The sequence below is a fragment of the Scophthalmus maximus genome, chromosome 4, assembly GCF_022379125.1.
Source record: "Scophthalmus maximus strain ysfricsl-2021 chromosome 4, ASM2237912v1, whole genome shotgun sequence".
In the NCBI taxonomy this organism is placed as follows: Eukaryota; Metazoa; Chordata; class Actinopteri; order Pleuronectiformes; family Scophthalmidae; genus Scophthalmus; species Scophthalmus maximus.
In genome coordinates this window covers 16,522,657-16,543,760 of record NC_061518.1, presented here as the reverse complement: position 1 = coordinate 16,543,760, position 21,104 = coordinate 16,522,657, and the positions used below count along the sequence as shown (strand labels likewise).

Below are 21,104 nucleotides of genomic sequence, written 5' to 3'. Positions count from 1 at the left end.
TAACAGCACTTCTCTCAAGCCTCACAGGAAACCCGCCATCGGAGAAACACATCCACATTTTCTCTTACCACCCCCACCCCCCTTCTCCCTCCCTCCCTCCAGCCCCCCAGTACGTGTCTCCTCTCTCAGTGGACAGTAATCTGACAGTCATTTGGCTGGACTGGGCGGGGTCCTTCTCCCTCAACGGACACCTGAAGGAGTACAGTGTGACTGAGAGCCAGCTGCGGGTCTACACCGGCTTCTACAGCTTCCTCCGCGTTCCACGCACCTCACAGAAAAGTGAGAGCACACACGTGTCAAGTACACAAACGCACTTCCACCGACGAATGTTTTCCAGCAGTGGCGCACAATACAGCAGGCGCAGTTAGAGAAATACACGCAGGATGTGTCGACTAAAGCAATGCTGTAACGAGTCAACAAATAAATACATCAAATATACACCACACACGAGACGTAGATAGAACTATATTACGACCCCGATGCATCTAACTTTGCTTAATATGATTGATTAACTCGTTCCAGTCCTTAAGCATTAGTGCAGTAACCATAAAGGATGAAATATAGTTTAAATTAATTAGCTTTGCCAGACCGGTACATAGGTCATGTGACAGTTATGGGCAATAAGCTTCTAATATCATGAACCTGTATCATAAATCATATTTAAGATGTTTTAAAAAAAAAAAGAAAAAAAAGTTGAATCACAAATTTCAGTCTTCGATAATATAAGTACTTATTTCATCAGCTTTCTGATTGTTATGAAGATGAGCCAAGCCCAAGATTGGTGATGCAGTTGGGAGTTGGGAGAGTGATGACAGGAGGAAGTGACAGAAGAGACTGTAAAGAGTAGTTTTGCTTAAGATTAAAACTACAAAAACATAAATATATATACAAATTCTAGGTTTTTTCTTTTTTCAGGAATGTTTCTTTTGGATGGGTAGGCAGCCTCAAGCTTTAGAGTCGACTCTGCATAACAATGTTCAACCCCCCCCCCCCCCCCCCCCCCGTCTGTTCTTCTCAGCTCTGTCATTTCAGGTGACCTGTACAACGAACAGTGGCAGTGCCAGTACTCCCACCATCAGATACAGCCCTGCCACAGGCCTTGGTAACACACACACACACACTCACACACCCATACTCACGTATTTCAATTCAGTGAAACTGAATTATGTTGCTAAAGAACATACAATTTAACATCAGAGAAAGGTCAAATAAAAATAAATACATTAAACAATTAGTTTAACTAGTATTTTATTTATTTCTGTGTGCGTGCGCGCGCGTGCGTGTGTGTGTGTGTGTGTGTGTGTGTGTGTGTGTGTGTGTGCGTGTGTGTGTGTCTCTCTCTCTCTGCAGGTCCTCCTGAGCCTGAAGACGTAGGTGGACAGAGTGTCAGCATGTCAGCCACGCCGGTTTACTCCGAGCTGTGGTTCATCCTGATGTTGGCACTGCTGGGTCTATTTCTGTTGGCAGTACTGCTGGGACTAGTGTTACAAAGGTATTCTAATTTGGTGTGCAGTAGTTAAAGGGTTGAGGCAAAAGTAGAATACAATAGAATACAATTGAAATCCTTGTCAAATCATCTGCACTTGTTCATTTTAAACTGTACTGTATTACATAAAACTCTGCATAACTTAGCTTGTCTTCTTGAAACACAACACGCTCTATGTTAAAAACACAGACAACTTCACCTGAACAAGAACAAAAGGGTGTTAATGATTTCGGGGGGGGGGGGGGGGGTTTCTTCCTCCCAGAGCCCTGAGGAAGAATCCATCAGCCAGAGAGCGCCCTCCGCTGGTCACGCTTCAGAAGACCAGGAAGGCTGGGGGAGAGACGTACATGGTGAGACGAGCAAAGACAGAGGTTGACAAGATGGTTGACAGGGGAGACGACAGGGAGACGTAGTCAGGGTCACAAAGAGGAGGAAGGTGTAGGCATCTGAGGAGGGAGGACAAACTAGAAGGGGACATGAGGCTGCTTCACGAGTATTTAGTTTGATTTCTTCAAATCACAAGGCTAACGAATCAAAACTATTTTGTTTATCTGCAGATTGTACAAATTTTACATAAGTGACTTAATCTTAGCTCCACCAGAGGGGGCTGAAACAACAACCGTTACCATGTTGCTGTTTTTTTGCTAAGACTGTGGTCCATGTTGAATAAACAGAGAGAAATGTAAAATAGCATCATCCCCTTTTATCTCTCATTGATCCATCACCAGTTGACAACATTAACTGCTACTTAATTATCCATCTTTTTCCGTTGGTCTATTAAGCAGCTTTTTCATTTAGTTTCTTAGTTTCTATATTTTGTCCTTATTACCCCTCTTTTTAATTTATTCCCCCATGCGATAATTTTCCTGAATTCATTTAATCTTCCTAATTTTTGCTCTATTTCTTTCTCTGTAAATCTTTCTTGTTCTATATTTTTTCCTCCTCTATATCTGTCTTCTCTAACTCCCTTCCCTGATATACAACTCTCTCCATCCTCTCCTCTCTCTCTCTTTGTCCGTCTCTCTCTCTCTCTTTGTCCGTCTCTCTGTCTCTGTCTCTGTCTCTGTCTCTCAGAAACCCTGTCCTGAGTTGTGCTCTAAGCATCACCCCGGCTCTGTGCTCCTCGCCAATCGGCCAACAGTAAGACTGTTTCCTGGTATTGACTAAACGTTTATCCCATTGTCCCCCTGCAGTTTGACACTGTAGCCGACTGTGTTGAGATCAGCAACGTTATACTTAAAAGCTACACTGTTTGCACTGAGGTATGGGATCGTGCATCTGTGTGTGTGCCTTGCTACGTATGTCTGTTTTGTTTGTGTGTGTGTGTGCATGCTGTGCTTGTGTGTATTTGTGTGTCCTCCTGCACTGATAAAGACATGCTCGGATCAACACAGGTCACATGTTCTGAGTTCTTATTAGTGAGTTCAGGAAGATATACAAGAATTGATCTTTAGATATTATAAAATGAAGTATCAAATTGCAGATTGACATGACAAGTTGTACAGTCCGTCAATTATTACTCATATACAGTGTTGACCTCCTATATGCAGCAAGAAAAATACTGTATATCCAAATTTTATTAGAGGACGCATAAAACCAGTTCATACAGTGTTGTTCTTTACCTTCTAGCTGATCTGGTTTAAACACAGTTGTCGCCATATGTCTGTTTTTGTTTATTCATGAACAATGTTTATAAAAAAGAGGTTTGTAGACGTTTTACTTTCTACTCAGTCCCTCTCCTGTGGCCTTAAGGGCCAGTCCTTGTTGATTAGTGCCCCCTGCTGATTGTTGATATTATGACAATGCCAGCCAATGTGAATTTAAATTCAACCAGTAATTCAAAGGTAATATTTCTAAATGTTGTATATTATTTTGTATATTTACATATATTATATTATATATTATTTATGCACGTGCCCACCACACCTAGGGAGTTGTGGTTGCTGCTGCTGTTGTTGTTGTTGTTGTTATTGTTGTTGTTGTTGTAATTCACAGAAGATTGAAAACTACAGTATGCCCTGAAATATGATTAGCAGTAATATGAAGTACTTGATCTGCAATAAATCTGCTTCTCAGGGTCTGACAGACACGAAGATCGTCGGCAGCAGCTCGCGGTTCAACCCCATGTCTGTCCTGCGGGTGCCCGTCCAAAGAGACCTCGGTCAAGCCTACTCCCAGCATTCCCTGCACCGCAGCGCCACGCAGCTGATTGACAAGAAGTCGCTGAGGATGGAGGAAGGACACTGGGACATTCCACTGGGAACTGATTCTGGGCTGGTGAGGATGGAAACATTGTTCACATTTCATGTAGACATTATAATTACAGTAGAGGGATAACAGTACAGGCTGACATTGTTTTCTAATAACCAGCCCCGTCAGGAGTCAAATTGGCACTTTTACTATTTAGTCAGGAGGTTATTTAGGAGAATCTGAGAAATCCTCTGTTGGATATAGTATCACAGAATCACTGGATCAGAGAATTGAATAAAAAGAACCTGCATTGGCTTTTCCACTCCTTATTTCACCCGTCATTAGCTGATCTGTAAAGATGGACACTCACTGCAATTGTGCCAGAAAAACACAGGCTTATAGCCTTTAACTTCTGGACACACTGCCAGACACAAGACACAAAACAAAAAGAATCAAAGACAAGAAAAATGGAGGGCATCAAGTGGGATCAAAAAAGAATGCAAACTATTCTCTATTTGATTAGTAAGTATTTTGTCATTCTGTGACAAACACAAACTGATTTAGGATAACCTCAGAAGGACAAAGCATCCGCAGTGAAGAAGACTTATGATTCTCTTTTGCTGTCCGTCACCTTCTCACTGACCCCAGTGCTGTGACTCCTTCTTGTTTTGTTTCAGTATGTGGAGGAAGATGAGTTTGTGGACACCATCAAGGCCTTACGTTCTGGGAAAAAGGAGCACACCATGTTCACTGACACTCATCTTTAAGACAAGATCCCTACATCTAGTCAGGTATCACAGCCACAATCACACATGTCGCAGGGTGTTTGCTCAGGACAGACAGGACTTCTAACAGGACTGGGAAGGTTAAAGTTATTCATACGATTTACAATGCTTGGAAAATGATTTAGGAAGTCTTGAAAAGTATTGGGAAAGAAATTGTGTCCACCGTTGATTTAATTGTGATTATGTAAAAGAAAACGAGACACAAAGACCCGAGGAGAAAGAAGTAATAAAGGTTATTTTTACTGCAGCGCTCATGTTAAGATATATTGACACGGTTGTTGTCTCATTTTAGCCCATCGTGCGTTTGATTCCCCGCGGGACCGCGCAGCCTAAAGTTGAGTCAGGCGCCCAACATCAGTGCACACAGTTCAGATGGAGTTAGTCAGCGGTGATTGTGCGGGTCGAGTAAAAATAATGACAGAATATTATTAAAATATATCCGCATCTGCATAGTAACAATAAAGTGCGTTACATCGGATTAAAAAACCAGAGTATTCGTACAGCTCATTGACCGGATGTTCAGGGTGTGTTATGATTCATTATTTCTGTTTGCCAACTGTTGGTAGTTTAGTTATTTAGAAATAAATGCAGAAAAGTCAGTGACAGCAGGTGATTTTCTCACTGATAACAATCAAACCTGAATAGAAATCAATCGATGTCAAATATCTCAGTCGCCTCGTCTCCTTCAACAAGCTGCTGTGCCTAGAAAGCTTAAACATGATCTGTAGTTGTAACAAGACAAATGGCCTTTGTGTTAGTTTTATGACAAAAAAAAAATGCCAACGGTTTTGTTATTTTTTATAAAGCGTTAAATGTGGCTGGGAATCACAGATGTGCCGTCTGACTGTTGTGATTATGTGGTGTGACTTGAAAAGCCCAATATGACATTGTCGTGATCCGTTGTGGACGTACAGTTTACATTTGCTTTTAGAAGGAAGTGGACATAATGAAATCACATCAAATGTCGGTGTTTAGCTGTCAGTGGAATTCAGATGTTGTTGTCTGTGACCTGCAGCCTTTTTCATCCTTGTATCAGCAAAACAATCATCTTAACATCATATAATTTTTGTGGCAGGAATGAACTAGTTTGTATTTTGATTCCACGGGTTGGGTCTTTTTATTTTTGAAGCAAACTTAACATCACAGTTAAAGTATTGATCAGGGCAGGATGTTGAATTGTTGTGTAATGTTGATAGTTTACGTGGTTTTATGTACAGAATTGAAGTTGTTAAAGAACATTTTCTTTTTTTACACTGGCAGTATTATTTATGAAAGTCTTATTAATAGATGGTTTGTGGATAAATGTTATTGTTTTCCTGGGAAATTATAAATAATGGTCGAGAAAATGTTGTTTCCTTCTTGTGTTCTTACATTTTCTTTACGTGAAACATATTTTTAAATATTGACACATCAAGTATTGAACAGTTTACACTGGTCCTCAAAGCAAACGTGTCCCCATAAAGTTTCTATGTTGGCTGCTTGTAATTTAATTTAATTTATTCGTTTTCTAAGTTATCTAAGAATCACTGCTCATACAGTGCAACTATCTAGTACATATGCAATGTGTGTGTGATTGTGTATATACTGGCATAGTGTTCATAGTTTTATGCAACATTTTCCACTTTTTCCTTTCTGCTGTCTAAAAATGAGGCCAGCGTTCCCCTGGGAAATAAATTAAAGCTCTTGGAAGTTGTCACAAATGAGCCACAGACAAATAGTAGAGGTGTAATGTTATTTTACTCCATTGTGAACAGAGATGTAAATATTTAAAAGCAGCATCTCTCAAACAAAAGACACAAACAGAACAACTCCATGTTCAAGCCATGAATTCCACCATATCATATATATATCAAGGCATTCAAATGACAAAATACCAAAACTCCACTTGTGATACTTTACATCAATATTTGTTCCACGGTGAGAGTAAAATTGTGCCTTGGTTTAAATGTTCATCTAAATTGTAGAGATACGCATGTGAAAGCTACAGTTTGATCATACAGGTGAATTATGTGCATGTTCGCGTGCACAGGAGTGAACAAACACGCTTGGGATAGTTGAGATATTTAACTTAACAGACTACACTTGTTATCGACACCCAAATGTACAGAAGCACCGTGAATGGTGCCCCAGCAACACGTTCCTACAAACGGATCACATGGTTGAATGCTACGCAATGCTCAAGAGTTGAGTGAGGACAACACAGATGTGCCATCAGCTGTACAGATACTTAGTTACCACACCAGCACAAACACAAAAGAGGGGGCCGCCATCTGCGTCAAAACTATGCAGCTGTAGTTTAGTTTGGCTCCCGCGTCCCTTAAGGGGACACGGAGGCAAGTTTGAAATTAAAAAAACTGGCAGTAACAACCCTGCCTGCGCTCAAGGACACAAGTCTTGACAAGGGCACTTCTAAAACATTCACAGCCACATTCACAGCTATCGTCAGCCACAGAGAGAGGGCGAGGCTGTGAAAAGAGCTGGTGGAGTGATTGTAAGGGACAGTATGGCCCTGAGCTACACACACACACACACACACACACACACACACACACACACACACACACACACACACACACACACACACACACACACACACACACACACACACACACACACACACACACACACACAGGGTTTTATTAAACTCATAAATCACAATGACGACAGACGGCGTCTCAGAGAGGAGACCGTCTGAATGAGAAGGTTAGTGAAATGAAAGCGCTGGGGAAACACGCACGCACACGCACATGCACACACACATGCATGTGACACTAACAAAACAGAAATTGTGCACTTTGGCAAGTTTCCACATAAACCACGTTCAGCAGTGACTGGCAGCACTTCATTCAACCTGTTTGTCTCATCACCGAGATCAGATTTAAAGGTGAAACTGCAGATGATTTACGCCGAGTCAAAATGGTTCGTCTGAATTCATCGTCCAAGTTCATCTCGTCACAGACGCGTGACTTTTCTAAGGTTAACATTCCTCAGACGCCAATTTCTATATGTCTTTGTTTTCAGTAACTCCTAATCTCTGGTTGATAACATTGGCCTGGAAAACTGGAGTGTATTGCTCCCAGAACAATGTCTTGTCGTTCTATGCAATATATTAAAACATGCATTAAACAAAAAGCTACATTTAAATGGAGAAAAGAAAAGTTAAACCATTTCAGTCTGCGAACTGATCCCTCTTGTTTCATTTCAAATGTCCGGTTATACAGATTTGTACATCATAAAATGATCCATTATGTATGATCAGTATTCTAAGCAATAAAAAGGCAATAAAACATTACAACATAACGCAGCATTTCTAACGTACACAATGTACAACAGCGATGTGCAGGGCAGTTCACACAGACATGTAATCCAGTGTCTGGCTGTAATGTAATGTAAACATAGCCAGAGAGGAAGTGAGGGACGACAGGTGAGGACAGACATGTTTTCAGAAGACAAGTCAGTTATGTGCAGAAAATACAGTTAAAACTTTTATATTTTGTATAAAATAAAAACAATAGAAAGTTACTTTAATATTAATTGTAATAGTGCAAACGCAGTTAGGTCCAATAGCATGGTAATATCAATATAGGCATAATATGATATGATTATCCACAATATATAATGACGAACAACAGTGTAAGTATCAACACACCACCACACACATCAATGCATCCGTATTAGGATTTTGTCTTGAATATGTTTGTGTACTTTCTGTACAATTGTATATCAAACAGAATGTATGTATAAAATTTACATTTTTGTACAGGCAGGGACCCTGAGGCCCGTTATATTTTTTTACACTGACATGACACGCAATGTATGAGGTTAGATAGCTGCTGGATTTGGCAAATTATATTAAACATGTCAGGACAGTAAATGTAATTATATCTCTCTTTTTTTTTTTTACTGTCACACAAATATTTACAGCACGTTGTCTCCACAATACAAAGTACCGTTTCTTTATCTTACCACAAACAAACAGTAGAAATCCTTCAGGGCATCCAACATGTTTGAGCAGTAACTAAGCAGCTTTACCTCCAAATGAGTTTGCTAATAAAGGTCGCTGCCATTTTACTTGAGGCTATCCAGTCCTTCTATAGGTCTTCAACTATACAACCAAGGTGCTTCGCTTTTGTCTCCTACATACACACAGATTAATGTTCCCCGGGCGTCGGGAAAACGGACGGAGCTTCCAGTTACAGGAGTCTTTACCACAGATATCTAATGCCTATCAATTCAAATGCCCGCCGATCTAATTTGACCCGGTGTAAATCTAGCGGTCGACAATTGTTTTCGGAGTGGACAGGTCTGTGGTGTGGCTCCACAATGAGCCCCATCTTCAAAAGCCTTTGGTCAGAACCTTGTTCAACAAACACAGACGGGCCGATGACCGTCACTCGGGTTTAAATAAGGCACTGAAACAGACGTCCAGGACAAGACGAGGCGCGTCAAAACAGGTTTAAAAAGGGACTAAAGTGATGTAGTGGAGGTCCTTGTATCGAGTTGAGTCTAGTTTTTAAACTGTAAAAAATATGAAAAAATAAATAATAATTAGTGTGATCTTGTACAGGCACTACTGATTTTAAACAGGTACAACATTTAGTCTTCCTATGAAGTAAACTAAGAGCACAGATGTGAGCAAAAAAACACTTTACCACATGATTTTTTTCTGTTTAGATATGAGGGGAAATGTCGCATGTAAACCATGAAGCATTAAAAACTGATTTAGTTTTCAATTTTAAATAAATGATACCTAAAGGTGACCAGTGCCCCTGTTAGCTCAGCTCTAGTGTTTGTAATGGATCAGTAGGATTGTGCTCTTCCAGCTGTTGGCCACCAATTTGTTTTTTCGACTTCACATTTACGTATGCTTCATGAAAATGCCCCAAATTGTTGCATTGGAATAAAATGAAAATGTCACATTTCTGAGAGTGTTATGCTCCTCTCTGTAGAAGACGAGCCGCAGTGAAAAGCAGGCATGAGGATCAGAGCCCGACCGATGTATCGCTTGGCCGATGATGTCAGCCGATGTGAGCCGTTCACAGACATGTATCGTATCTCCGTTTGTTTGCCCAATGTGTGCCAGTATGACAAGTTTAATTCTACAGAATAAACAATGCAGAAAAGATGTACATTTATGTAAAATATCAATTCCTTTTACTTTTCGTTGGGGTTAGGTTAGGTTGATTATGATACCTTAAAAAAAGAAATATATGTATTTATATGTGCTGATATATCAGTATCTGAAATTTTTTACTACCTAATATCTGTATCTGCCCCCAAAAATCCATATCGGTCGGGCTCCAATGAGGATTCATTGTTTCGTTTCGTTCAGGCCATCATCCATGTGTCACTAGGTGTCGATCCTGAAGACTTGACGTTAAAAACACAAACAGTTTTAGTTTTAGCTGTTGTTGTGCATCGTAACTCCACTGTTGCATAGTTGTCACTGAGCTGTCGAACGACAAACATAAAAAGGTTTCTATTGTGAGCTGGAGCTACAAACGGACTTGACTGCTCGTTGTCTGTCGTCCGTGACCATTATGGCCTGACAACGATAACCATTGTCTGTGTCTGGGACATTTGGATTCAAGTAGCTGCCAAGATTGTGGTTTGGGTAACGTGCTTAAGGTAAGTAAACATCCACAGCGTAAAAAAAACAATTGCACAAATTGTCATGGATGATTAACGAAACAAAACGAAAACCTTTTCGGCAGCATCTGCTGGTTCCAGCTTCTCAAATGTGAGGATATGCTGCTTCTTTTTCTGTTTCATATCAGTGTAATTTGGATATTTTCTGTTGATTAGATGTCAGAAGATCTGACAGTTTATAAACCAAACAAATCAAATTACAAAAATGATTTGACAGATTACTCAATAATGACACATAATTGTTAGTGGGAGTGAGCTCTGCTTGTTTAAATGGTTTAGGTCAGTCGTTTGTACCAGAGTATGAGTCGATACAAACCCTTTAAAAGTCTGATAAATAAACAAGGGGTGTGTCTTTGTTGATTCTATTTTCGCATAGGCTAAACAACACACGGCCCGTTCTGTTACTTGGGCTGTGCTGTTTTTATTTTAATGACCCTTGATGAGTAATGGATTCAGTCTTATCTGTGGTCCGACTCTTGTTTGTGCTTCAAACCAAACAGGCAGCAACACTCCCTTGACCATACCGGAAAGAAGAGACTTGTGCTCGCTCCTGTAGTTACTGTATGTTTGTCAAGCTGTCGACTGATCAACAACACAGGAAGAGAAAAACTATTTCAGCAGTTCTTCAGCACCGAGCTGGCACATTACTATCAGACTCGTGGCTCAAAGTGTTTCACCTCGAAACCAGTTTTGTTAAAGTTTAAGCAAACACCAACAACAAACAAATTCCAGTCAATCCAAATCCAAAAAAAGAAAAGAAAAGGCATTTCCTTGCTCTGGTTGAGATGTCATGCTGCTAGTGCTGGGTGTTGTAACTGATCACTCGTGTCCAGTTTTTTGTAGTCGAAAAACTAAAACATTTCACCTTTAATTTAAAGGTGTAATGTTAAATTAAAAGATCATTTACCCATTTACATCCTGAAGCATACGTTACATTCAGCCTTCCTCTCTGTGCTGCACGTACCAACAGGATGCCTTCTACGAAATGATTCCAGTGGGGTCTGAAGAAGTTGCTGGTGGGAAAACATGGCATTTTCACAGGCTGCTGTCCTGATTGGACAGCTCAGGGGCCAGCTTCCTGTGTCGCGGCGAGGTGGAGGATGCCAGTTTAGTTGGGGAGGGGGAAGCATTTGCAGATGAGTCGCTGCCTCCGCCATCAGATCCGGAGGGGAGAGAGGCGAGGTGAGGAACTGGAGGCGCTCTTTTCCTCCCTAGAAAGCCTCCTTCTAGTACTCCCCTCTTCTTCACACCTCCCTCTGCCTTTGCCCCATCTCCCCCGGGGCTCACACCCTCTCCCTCCTCTGTGGGGTGCACCTTTTTTCTGACGTCACCCCCCGGAATCGGGCTGTCCGGAGGTTGCCGCGGAGCGTCTTGACCGCCTTCTGCCTTAACAACAGAAACACCGGCAGCAGCCAAGGCCCCGATGTTAGTGCTCAAGCTCAAACCGCTACTTCGATAAGCCCAGAGCTCCATAACGGAGGCTCTCCTCTCACCGTCCTCAGACCCAAAGTCACAGAGTGAACGGCGGGCGTCAGGGACCTGACCGGGGCCCTGCGCGGACGTCTGACCTGTGCTGTCCAGGACACCCCGACTCAGGCTGAAGTTCTGGAAGTCTCTGTGGAAAGAGATATGGAGACAATGTCCCTGTAACTTTTAATCACCCACAAAATATGTTGTAATCTAGTTTTCCATGAAATCAGTTGAAAGCAGATATCTCAAAACTTGGGCAAATGATTCCTGGCATACAGTAAACGGACTCTCATTATGTTTTTATTGGGAGTGTTGTCCCCGGTGTCTGTTTTCGGTATTTTTTTCTATATTCTGTTTTCTATCTGCTCCATTAAAAGCAATACAATTACAAATTTTAAAAGTCTGGGTGAAGCAACTCTTTAAATAACAGTATCTGGACACTCAATGTCAAACAAATAATGTTTCACCGGTAGCTGTGGAAGGACTCGGTTCGTCGAGCGCGGGCCAGCAGGGGGCTCTCTCTGTAGGGACGCACAGCTGCATAAGTAGCCTGACTCTCAGGAATGGGCTCCTGGGCCTGTAACTGCAGACTGAAAGAAATATAAAAGAAAGGGCAAGTAAGAGCTGCACGTGTTAATCATATTTATCAATAAGTTATTGTAAAGAAGGTGTTGTTCATTGTGATATGAGCCATGTAGCCAAAACAGAGACGTCTCCTACTTTGTAAACAAAGAATTAGGAAGGTAAAAAGCTGGAGGTAGTTGGTTATTTCCTTTTCCCTGCGGGTGTTTCTGTAATGCGTGTGTGCGTGTGTGTGTGTGTGTGTGTGTGTCAACTCTCTTTCCGACCTTGAGCAGGACTCTCGCAGCCGCGTGTGGTGCAGCAAGGAGGGGGCGGGGCTAATACTTGGCGTGGCGCAGCGGGAGGTGCTCAGGTCACACTGGTCCAACAGCTGCAGCAGTTCCTCCTCTGTAGGCCCACCTACATCTGTCAAACACGAGAGCGGCTTCAGAGCCCTCGCACGCAGCATCGCCTCACTTACATTACAGTTATTCTTTGTGTCTTCTCCCATGAACACACACACACACACACACTGATAATCTCCTGGCCTCCCCGTCTCCCCCCCATCAGTCTTGATCTCCTCACCCTCTTTCTTCCTCTCCTCTCCCTTGTTAGCGTTGTCCATCGCAGTGGTCAGGTCCCACATTTGGATGCTGCCGTTGCCTTGACCAGTAAACAGATAGCGTCGAGGTCGCGACCCCATCCGACTGGAGCCTTCGCACTCTCGTACCATGAAGCAAGAGATGGTGGTTCCGTCAACTGACTGCACCTCACAGATCCTGACAAAACCCAAAACAGTCAGCCAAGTAGCAAAGGTCAAACTCAAAGTGCCTACAGCTTAAACAAAGTGAAAGAGGGAGGAAGCGTCGTGCAACACCCTCCCTTCTCCCAGTGTGTGACTGTAAAAGACAAAGGTCAGAGGAGCGGCGATGAAAGAAAAAAGACAGATAGACGAGATTAAACCTTTTTCCAGTTGATGAGAGCCTCACAAACAGTTTGTTGGTGATAGGAATGACCTTCTGGATAAAAACCTGCTGATCGTCTCTATCTCCAAATGGACCTGGGGGCGAAAAAACACCACCTCAGCTTCAGCATCTTTCCCCCAGATTCGACCAAACCAACACAAAATACTGTTAGAAAATACAAGAACACCCATATGGAATCACAGTGATATTTGGCTTTTTTCTTCACATCTAACAGGATTAATTGATTGTCCAAATAATTTCAAATTATGTCTGCAGATCGACTAATTCACAGCTCCACGTTCAATTTCTTTTAATCCTCCCCTCTCATCTCTAGTACCGATATCATTCCCTGAGCAGTAGCTCCCGTGACTCTCCGTCTCCTCCAGGGACAGTATTTTGAAGGAGGCCAGAGGGGTGGAGCCTGGCTGGGTGGAGATCATCCCTCTGAAGCGGGTCACCGTCCACGTCCGGACATGGTTGTTGTCCGCACACACTGACACACAAACAGAAAAACACAAACGGCCACACAAGATTTCAGTCACGGGGAAACTGTACACAGATATGAGACCACAGTGAACAGGAGATGATTAGGTCACTGTCAACAGTCAGCAAGTGTCCTTTTGTCTTGTATAATCCTCTTAACCTTTGCTCATTATCCAAACTACCAGCAGGAAGTGTAAGGTAGTGTAAACCTCCAACCTGTCACACCTCCCTCACCTGATACCAGATGTTTCTCCGACAACATAATCTTTGTGACTGGGCTCCTGTGCACGGTGAAGGTCTGAAAGAGCTGAGGACCTGATCCCACTGTCTCCGGGTGTTGCACGATCACTCTCACTGCACCGCTGCTCGTCCCGTAGGCGATCTCGATCCAGTTGCCACTCACACCTGAGAGCAGAGAGAGCAAGGAGGAGAAAGAAGAGAAACACAACACAAATACACAATGTTTTAATGTCAAGCAAGTAGCTGTGATTTACTGTATAGCTGCTTTCAGACATGCACTGAAGTCTGGACATTTTCCCGAAAAACACGAGAAGGAGACGATATAAGACATATCATTTATGATGTGAATTTTTCCTCTTTATTTTTCAGTGAGAAAGACAACAATCCTAGGGGAAAAGTGTGTGTACGTACTGGTTTTAGGTGTAAGATAGACAGACAGCGCAGTGATGGCATCGTTTGAAGGGTCATGATAAAGCTCAGTCACCAGGAGATCATTATCCTTCATCCTCAGTGGAAACTTCTGCATGTCTGGAAAGAACAGGACGGGCGAACGTTAACGTGTTTTGGTTGGAGTATTATAGCTTTGTATGTTCACATGAGTTAAACCTGATGGAAAAGCATCATTTTGCATCACCTTGTCTTGAACGGGGGATTTACAGGTGTGTTTTCACCAACATCCAATCAACAGACCTGATCGTACGTGTGCGTATGTGTATGTCTGTGAGCACTAGTGTACCTATGTAGTAGATGGAGCCGTTGTTGCAGCCCAGTAGTAAAAAGGATCCTGCCGTGTCACAGCTGGTGATGGGAACCACATCTTGGACCTAATACACACACACACAACAAAAGTGAACTCAGAGTCAGCACAGAGTTGTTCCCTGTAGTCTGTTAAATCTAAAACAAATATTCTGACACACATGCACATGCTCTCATACCTGCCAGTGTTGTGTGACAGCATTCCACACCCCGACCTTCCCTGTGTGGCTCGTAGCCACCAGCTGGTTCCCGATGAAGAACAGATCATCGACCGGTACACCGAGACTGAATACACCTGGGCCGTTGGGAAAGAGAGAACAACCAGTGATTTAGGGGCAGAGGGAGGGTGGATTGTAGTGAAAGTCACAGCGATGCTGTTGTCAGTGCCATTTAAATTTCTTTTTAGAATTCTGTGACATGAACCCACCTATCTCGTTGCCACTGCCTCCATCTTGGATGCTCCAGAGGATGATGCTGCTTTCAGAGGCGGCGGCCACCATCTTGTCCTTGTCTCCATGCGGGCCTCCCACCACCTTGGCATTGAGGGCAATCCGTTCAATGGTCCAGTCAAGGTAGGGGGAGGAAAACACCTGCTGCCATCCAGAAGATTCCTTTATCCTGTAATGAGATCAAGCGTGCACAAATATTTTTTCCTGATCTTTCCTCATGTTTTTCCATAATACAGTGGTTTGTAACTTCAAAGTCGAGGTCAGTGGCAGGACTGCTTTTATAGAGACCTTCATGTTTGTAGCACATTGGCAGCTATTTTGACTTTTAAAATCTTTCCCTAAGTCTTTTTCAGTCATATCTGTTTTATTAGCACTGTATTACTTTTTTTTAATCTACACATTCAATAACAAAAAAACTGCCTTTTCTTCATCATGAAACCATTTAAAACGTTTAGTTCACGTCTCGTCTTCTTGCTCAGATGAAAACTCAAAGTTCACTGATCTGACCGAACGTGAACTGAGCCTCAGATGAGAGCAGGTGTACAGGTACAGATGCAGTACATTAGCTATTTATGAGAAATTTGAGATACAACAGATAATGACTCCATCTTCCAATCGTGAATAATTTAAGGTCTCCCTCTGATGAACTATAGAGCGAGTTGAAGATCATTTTGACGTACCATGTTGTCACAGTATTACCTGTAGCAGATGACAAAGTGTGCATAGGCTGCTACAATCCAGTTGTGGTGTCCTGCTATAATCAACACCTTCCTGGGGTCAACAACGGGACCTACACACACACACACACACACACATACACTTCTTTAAAAGTCAGCACACTAAAGCCTTGTGTCAGGTCACATTAGCTGAAGCATTAATGCACATTCGTGGCAAAACACACAGAGGCTTAAAAGGATGTATAGTATCTATATTTATGTATACACTCACTATCAGACACCTCATACAGACAGAACAGTGACACACATATGAACATGATGACGAACCTAGATATTACCTGTGCGCATGCTAGAACACATAGAGCCTGTGAATGTCTGGCTGAGTCATTGTTACTTTTCTGGTTGTCTTTTTACTGTATGCTCAGATTAAACAAACACTGCGCACGTCTATAATCTACAGATTATCACCATTGTCTATCTTTTCCCATCATAAAAGCAGCCCCAGGCTACTCACCCAGTTTGTTGTTGTCATCTGCTCCAGGTGAAGCAGGCAGGGAGGGGTGAGGAGGGGGACCGACACGGGTGAAGCCCTCTGCTCCACTTGGACCCGGCCGCTCTTCAGAAGAGGAGCCAGAGGCTGCTGAGGCAGAGCGTGGTTTGCGGGCAGGGAGGGCTGTCGAGGAAATATTGGCAGAAATTCATCAATGAAACTTTCTGCTGGTTTTTCTTGTTGTTGTTTTTAAGGGGAGGACCGAGTCAAATTTCTCTTATTTGTGAAACGACAGTAGATTATTCTGTCTAGTTCACGTTCACTCTATTTTCAGTTCATTTTCACTATTGCTCAATTACTGTGTTTACCTGGGGGTGGCAGGTAACCATGGAAGAGAACACTACCACATGACGAGCGGTCCAGTTCCTCACACAGCAACAGGCGCCGCACTGCACACATACACACAAAGGTTCAAACACACAACGATTTTGAAACACGTGTCTGTGTAAAATATCCCACACTCTTTGGCACTGGGGTGATACATATTGATGCAAAAATGGCTACATTTTTGATCACTCCAAAACTATTTCCTTTTGCTCTTTGACATCTTCTTTATTCGTTCATTTATATATTTTTGTCATTGGGAATTTCCTTATGACAATCCAGTATATTTTGTAGTGTAGCTGAATTGTATGGATTCATTTGTATTATACTGTAAAGTTTGTGTCATCAGTATCACTGATCAGATGATCATTACTTGAATTACCCATTCTAGTACACAGACAATGTAGGGAAGTCACAAACTGTGAAACAGGAAGTAAAACAACATTAGAGGACATGGAAATAACAGTATTAAGGTTTGGAACTTGCTGCAGTCGTATCCAAACCCCAAACACATTTGACATTACAAGACATTTGGCTTTAACGACAAAGTGCGTCACAAAAATGTACTGTATGCAAAACATATTTATTATCATAACATTATTATCCCTTGATGTTTCCATAATATCAATGAGCATCGGTGCCAAGAACAAGGCGGCTCCCTGCATTTCCCCATTAAACTCTGTACAGCAACATACCTAAAGGAGTTATCCCGTAGAACTCGGCTTCATGTCGCAGGACGCTGATGCTGACACCCCTACAGAGGGAGAGAGAGAGAGAGAGAGAAATGCAGCACATGTATTCTGTAAGGTGTGTGCTTATGACTGGGTATAATGTCTTCCTAAAATAAATGTTGTCATGGCTCCTTACCGCAGGTCCAATTCTTTGGTTCGGAGAAAATTCAAAATTGGCGCAAAAGCTGTAGGGTCTCTGTCAATAAATATCTGGGGGGGGGGGGGAGGGGGGACATATAATATGATGCAAATACAGGGCTACATTAAAAAACATTTATCAAAATTAGAGTGAGGATTTCAAAATCTTCACCAGTCACTTATGTACATCTTGTCTAGTGGTACAATAATACTGACAAAAACGTTAATGATCACATTTACATTATGTTTTGTCCATGTAGGACAGTCAAATGTTCAATGGTTAAAAAAAAAGGTAGAACAACACTTCCCAGTAACAGAAATAGTACATGAAAATAATGCTAAAATTATTTGGTGAGTTATTAATGGACAGAAATTATTCAACAACAATTTTTTTTAAAGCAAAATGCCAAGAAAAAATAGCAAACAGCAGCTGGTTACAGCTCCTCAAAATGATTCAGTGTACTAATAACTGGGCTTAAAGCTGTTGGCAGCAAAAAAACAAAACTTTAAAGGTGATGAAATTTGATTATGTAATATTGACTGTGAGCCACAACATTTGACCAATATGGCCTCAAATGATCTTATTCGCTACACACACACACACACACACACACACACACACACACACACACACACACACACACACACACACACACACACACACACACACACACACACACACACACACACACACACAGAATCTCAAGGCCATGTGTCATATTTCAGTAAGTTGCATCATAACACAACAAATGTCATCATGTTCTATCTGCCAGAAGCTTTTCAGCGGATTTTTAGATGCTGATGTTGATGTGGCCTGAGGACACTGTCCTAGTTTTGGAACAAGAAGCGACAAAGGCTATACTCACAGCTCCGGTTTCATCCCGAAGAGTGGATATCCTTCCACTCAGCAAACTGAAACACACGCACACACACACACACACACACACACACACACACACACACACACACACACACACACACACACACAGTGCTCCAGTTAACCAAGCCCTTCTCCATTTCCATTTACCAGCAGTGTTACCAGCAACTGCTAACCCGATGGTTAACTGTACATCTTGTTCAAACATTTGTACGAGACATGACTCTACGTTGGCTGCACACATCAGACAGCTGCGGGCAGAGAGACTGACAGACGGGCAGGCAGGCAGACAGGTGCACTGGCAGACAGTCTGACAGCATTTAGCATTACTTGGTCAGCTGTTGTCAAACTGGGAGCTCAGTCCAGTGTTTGAGCTCGTCAGAACGTGGAATTTGCCCAGCCTCAACTGGCTGGGTGTCACTTAAACAGTGTGCCCCCCCCCCCCCCCCCCCCTTTACGGCTGGAATCACAAATAAATAACTTGAAGGAATGAGTGTTTGCATTAAATACAGGGTGAATACAAGACAAGACTTATGTCTCACAAAAAACCCAAAACAACATATACAACATATGTTGTGTATGTTCAGTAGACTATTTTAGAGAAGTATCTAGAAGTATGAGTCAAAACTGAGACGAAATAATTAAACAGATTATATTATGCTATTCTGCTTCCTTTTTTTTCATACACTGAGTTATAACTGCACCATAGCTTACTGAGACTTTGACCGGTTTCTGGTTGAACTCCTACAGGCTGTAGCCATAGTACTAGAACAGTTTAATGAGCCTAGTCTCAGAGGACAGGCCAGAGAAGGTCCGTTTAGTCCATTTCACTGCCACATTAGTCCTGCTTTGAAATATGTGTGTGTTACAGCAGTTACTGCGGTGATGCATCCATGTTTGCCACACAAAGCCCAATGTCCCTCATCATACCCTGCAAAATCCTTCTACTAAAACTGTCATTCATTTTTTAATCTGATCTTGTTGTTGCTAGATGTTAATATTGCACAGTGCAACCTGGATTGCATTCATGTGACTTCTCATCAATTGGCCACGCTGAGATGAAGCGGAGAAGACTGTGCACTGGCACAGACCGCCCAGATCTGCTGTGGCTCAAAGGTCAACACACAATCATCACTTCACCAACCTTGAGAAGAAAGAATCTGGGATCCACATCAGAGTCTGTCTGGAGGTGCTGAACCTGCAGCAAGAAGACACAATACCACATGTATTACACACACAGGGTCAGTGACACTTATTAGCGTGGACATTTTGGATTTTTGGTCGTAACACTGGCTGATGCGTCCAGAAATCCACCACTGCAACTCATCTCACAATACAGTTGTACATTGTGTACAACCTAGACAGTCCACAGACCCCAGTGGGCGACAGAATGACCGAATGAATGATAATAAAAAAAAAAGAAAAGTATCATGAAAACCATCAGTGTTGTATCTTCTTCAGCTACGTCCATGTCTGCTTGTCAAATGCAGATATCATCATATCATGTACGTGGCCAGAGCTCGAGTTCCCTGCCTGGTGATGACCGCCGCCTGTCGAGCGGTCCCGTTGACGGGGCTCACCTTGTCCCACCGACGTTCAACTGGATGATCTCCCCCATCCCGGGCGTTACACTGCTCCCGTTCGCAGCCATGACTGAGCCCAACCGGCGGCTGTCTGTACGGAACGTCGCCGCTCCCCTGTGCCCGTCGCGGCTAAGCTAGCTAACGCCGCTCTCCGCAGCTCGGCTGATGTCCCGACTCCCCAGCCTCACGACCTCTCCCTCGTCCCACCTTCCATTAAGATGTCCCTACGTGCGACCTGCGGGGACGGCTCTGGTGGCGTTTGCCCTCCGCATGGTGGGCGAAGGGAGACAGGGGGCTTCTTCTTGTATTAGTCAAAAAGGAGCCACACAGCGAGTCCGTTATCTCCCAGTGAGCTGGTTTGCATCATCGCCTCGCATGTAAATCGTGGATCATATCTTGCGCAGAATTTTTAGCAGCGTGAAAACAGCTGTACAAGACGTTTGGAGCCGAGGCGAGAGTGTTCACCGCTCACTACTTCCCTCTTCGCCTTGATCACTAATTGGACCGCCAAACTTAACTCTTCCTTTATTAAAAACACAAAATGTATGGGCTCATTAACTTCACTAAAATGTCCATGTGAGATGATGTGAACACATTTTACAAAGCTGTAGGCCCTTTAGCGAACCGCCCCCATCAAGACAAGCCTTGGGTGAACTGTCTTGTTTCTCCCGGAGCTCCTCGTAGCTTGACAACTGAGGCGACTGCTCTTAAAGGGACACGGGCTTTGCTGCCCTGTTATGAGCGCGATCAAAGGCTGATTCGAGTGACATTCTACAAAGTCAAATGAAAAATAATATGATCAAACATCTAAACCAGAAAAATAAATATTTTTCAATCTTTAAAGTCAGCCTAAAAATACGATGTAAAGAAACACAGGGATTTATCAAGTTTACTATTGAGTAAATATGTTTGCCCTTTGTGGATCATTGTTCTGATAAAGTATTTATTTTTTGTTTCTATTTATCGTCAGCCTCCTCATGTTGTATCAAGCTGAAGAATAAGAATAAGAAAGTAAAACACTGTCAGAGATTCTGTCAGGAATCAAATAATCTTTATTGAATTCAATTTGAAGCTTCCACCAGAGTGGACACATGGGAAGTATGGGACAGCAAGAGCTCATCAGCCCACTGAAGTGAAAAATCCATTCTGAATCACATTTTAATTATTAGCAATAATGTACCATAACTACC

The 21,104-nt window shown here is 42.6% G+C and overlaps 2 protein-coding genes across 4 annotated transcripts in view; one reads left to right on the top strand and one right to left on the bottom strand.

Annotated features, from left to right (window-relative positions):
* ush2a (Usher syndrome 2A (autosomal recessive, mild)) overlaps window positions 1-9,542 on the top strand; it is a 176,120-nt gene extending 166,578 nt beyond the window's left edge. Inside the window, exons 72-79 of one of the 2 annotated variants that reach the window (XM_047331396.1) lie at window positions 103-279; window positions 1,019-1,102; window positions 1,351-1,492; window positions 1,749-1,836; window positions 2,561-2,626; window positions 3,563-3,763; window positions 4,354-4,467; window positions 9,411-9,542. In XM_047331396.1, coding sequence (XP_047187352.1) covers window positions 103-279; window positions 1,019-1,102; window positions 1,351-1,492; window positions 1,749-1,836; window positions 2,561-2,626; window positions 3,563-3,763; window positions 4,354-4,443 — 848 coding nt within the window. In that variant the 3' untranslated portion in view covers window positions 4,444-4,467; window positions 9,411-9,542. Of the gene's footprint in view, window positions 1-102; window positions 280-1,018; window positions 1,103-1,350; window positions 1,493-1,748; window positions 1,837-2,560; window positions 2,627-3,562; window positions 3,764-4,353; window positions 5,808-9,410 lie in introns of those variants that run through there. The other variant, XM_035627624.2, reaches the window with a different exon arrangement.
* Window positions 7,635-20,596, bottom strand: kctd3 (potassium channel tetramerization domain containing 3). Of its 2 annotated transcripts, none has more exons than XM_035627628.2 (19): window positions 19,912-20,596; window positions 19,476-19,529; window positions 18,321-18,366; window positions 17,453-17,526; window positions 17,281-17,339; window positions 16,570-16,650; window positions 16,226-16,384; window positions 15,734-15,824; window positions 15,013-15,203; window positions 14,765-14,880; window positions 14,566-14,653; window positions 14,241-14,357; window positions 13,824-13,994; window positions 13,444-13,599; window positions 13,105-13,201; window positions 12,727-12,920; window positions 12,429-12,567; window positions 12,048-12,170; window positions 7,635-11,725 (listed from the first exon to the last, which is right to left on the bottom strand). In XM_035627628.2, the coding sequence occupies exons 1-19, from the start codon at window positions 19,980-19,982 to the stop codon at window positions 11,146-11,148; spliced, it is 2,607 nt and encodes an 868-aa protein (XP_035483521.2). In that variant the 5' UTR covers window positions 19,983-20,596; the 3' UTR covers window positions 7,635-11,145. The 2 variants fall into 2 exon arrangements, with proteins under 2 accessions (XP_035483521.2, XP_047187364.1); XM_047331408.1 differs by lacking the exon at window positions 19,912-20,596 and adding an exon at window positions 19,770-19,856.
* Between the last annotated feature and the right edge of the window lie 508 nt (window positions 20,597-21,104).